Consider the following 2,264-nt stretch of genomic DNA (forward strand, 5'->3'; position numbering starts at 1 on the left):
AGTTGGTCTTCTGTCCCTCAGTTGGTCGTCTGTCCCTCAGTTGGTCTTCTGTCCCTCAGTTGGTCGTCTGTCCCTCAGTTGGTCTTCTGTCCCTCAGCTGGTCTTCTGTCCCTCAGCTGGTCTTCTGTCCCTGTTGATCTTCTGTCCCCCAGTTGGTCTTCTGTCCCTCAGTTGGTCTTCTGTCCCTCAGTTGATCTTCTGTCCCTCGGTTGGTCTTCTGTCCCTCGGTTGGTCTTCTGTCCCTCAGTTGGTCTTCTGTCCCTCGGTTGGTCTTCTGTCCCTCAGTTGGTCGTCTGTCCCTCAGTTGGTCTTCTGTCCCTCAGTTGGTCTTCTGTCCCTCGGATGGTCTTCTGTCCCTCAGTTGGTCGTCTGTCCCTCAGTTGGTCTTCTGTCCCTCGGTTGGTCTTCTGTCCCTCAGTTGGTCTTCTGTCCCTCGGTTGGTCTTCTGTCCCTCGGCTGGTCTTCTGTCCCTCAGTTGGTCTTCTGTCCCTCAGTTGGTCTTCTGTCCCTTGGTTGGTCTTCTTTCTGTCCCTCGGATGGTCTTCTGTCCCTCGGTTGGTCTTCTTTCCCTCGGTTGGTCTTCTGTCCCTCAGTTGGTCTTCTGTCCCTCGGTTGATCTTCTGTCCCTCAGTTGGTCTTCTGTCCCTCGGTTGGTCTTCTGTCCCTCAGCTGGTCTTCTGTCCCTCAGTTGATCTTCTGTCCCTCAGCTGGTCTTCTGTCCCTCAGTTGGTCTTCTGTCCCTCAGTTGGTCTTCTGTCCCTTGGTTGGTCTTCTTTCTGTCCCTCAGTTGGTCTTCTGTCCCTCAGTTGGTCTTCTGTCCCTTGGTTGGTCTTCTTTCTGTCCCTCAGTTGGTCTTCTGTCCCTCAGTTGGTCTTCTGTCCCTCGGATGGTCTTCTGTCCCGGGTCAAGAGGTTCTTTGATCCGGCTCAGTTTTCAGGCAGGATCTGGTCTCAGGTGAGTTTTTGTCTCGTTTTATCAGAACTAAAATCAAACTTTGTGAGGATAAATAAATTTACATCAAACCAGAACCAGTGGGTTTTCAGCCGGTTCTGATAAGTTCTTGGGTTCGATTGGATCCTGAAGTCCTGCTGATGAAACCTACAGARGTCCTGTTTAGATTCTTGAATCAGTTCTTACCTTCTGCTGAGGTTCTGTTGAGGTTCTGCTGAGGTTCTGTTGGTTCTGCGGAGGTTCTGCTGGTTCCTGATGGGCTGGTGTGTCAGAACTGAAGAGTTTCTGTTTGGACCAGAATATTCTCAGGTCTGAGGTCGATGAACCCGTGTCGGCCCGCCTCCACACACATCAGTATCGACAGGCAGTCCCAGTTTCAGGAGCAGAACCGTGAACCGGACTGGTATCAGACCCTACAAAGATCAGGTCCGGGTCTTCAGAGGACCCTCAGAGACGGTCCAGAGGACAGAGTTCTGAATGGAGACAAGGTGTCCCGGTGTCTCTGACGGTTTGTGGACTTCAGACTGTTGATAGTCCATGTTTGCTCTCATCTGGTCCAGATCTGTAAGACTGGACCGGACAGAACTATGACCCAGAACTGGTTCTGTAAACAGGTTTGAATAAATCTGGCTCCTGCTGGTTTTGGTTCTTTAGAACCGGTCCACCTCAGTGGTTCTGGACCTGGGTTTTCAGGTCAACACATGGCTCATGTTTCACTGGGACTGTAACAGAACCACCTTTATGGTCCAGGTGGTTCAGTTTGGACCAAGCAGAGGACCAGAACAGAATCCTGGATCAGAGGCAGGCGTTCTGTTCTGACCCGTCAGCACTGATCCATGCTGGGAAATTTCAGGAAACACAACAAAACACAACAAAACACAACAAAACAAAACAAAACAAATCAAATGAAAGGCAGCAGAAGAAGAAAAAGATCTGATATCTGCTCCTTTTTACAAAAAAATTATTTTCATTTCAAACAATAATCAACCAAATAAAACAAAAATAAAAACTCAACTCCTCAGACAGTAACTAACACAAATTAAACAATTTCATATTTATTTAACAGTTTTTCATTGATCATTTTCTTAAAGTAATTAACTGATCTGATGCTCTTACAGTCATTCATGGTCTTATAACTTTCACTGAACTGCATCTGTCCTTCAGATTTGTTCTGATTGTTGGATTAACAAACATTTGTAATCCCTTCAGATTACAAGTTTTCCCTCTTAACAAAATGTGATTGGATGTTTGAAGGTAACATTTCTATGAGCCTTAAACATAACCTGTATTGTTTTCTTTCTTTTACTAAATAT

At 46.8% G+C, this 2,264-nt stretch overlaps 2 protein-coding genes across 2 annotated transcripts in view; one reads left to right on the forward strand and one right to left on the reverse strand.

Moving 5' to 3' along the window:
* Positions 1-1,129, forward strand: part of LOC106536118 (uncharacterized) — an 8,556-nt gene extending 7,427 nt beyond the window's left edge. The window contains exon 2 of the mRNA XM_014033309.1: positions 1-1,129. Coding sequence (XP_013888763.1) covers positions 1-1,053 — 1,053 coding nt within the window. The 3' untranslated portion in view covers positions 1,054-1,129.
* LOC106536119 (claudin-1) overlaps positions 1-1,840 on the reverse strand; it is a gene marked incomplete at its 3' end in the record, with an annotated part of 8,961 nt that extends 7,121 nt beyond the window's left edge. Inside the window, 1 exon segment of the mRNA XM_014033310.1 lies at positions 1,138-1,840.
* Positions 1,841-2,264: the final 424 nt, after the last annotated feature.

Source organism: Austrofundulus limnaeus, unplaced genomic scaffold (genome assembly GCF_001266775.1).
Source record: "Austrofundulus limnaeus strain Quisiro unplaced genomic scaffold, Austrofundulus_limnaeus-1.0 Scaffold1691, whole genome shotgun sequence".
Classification (NCBI taxonomy): Eukaryota; Metazoa; Chordata; class Actinopteri; order Cyprinodontiformes; family Rivulidae; genus Austrofundulus; species Austrofundulus limnaeus.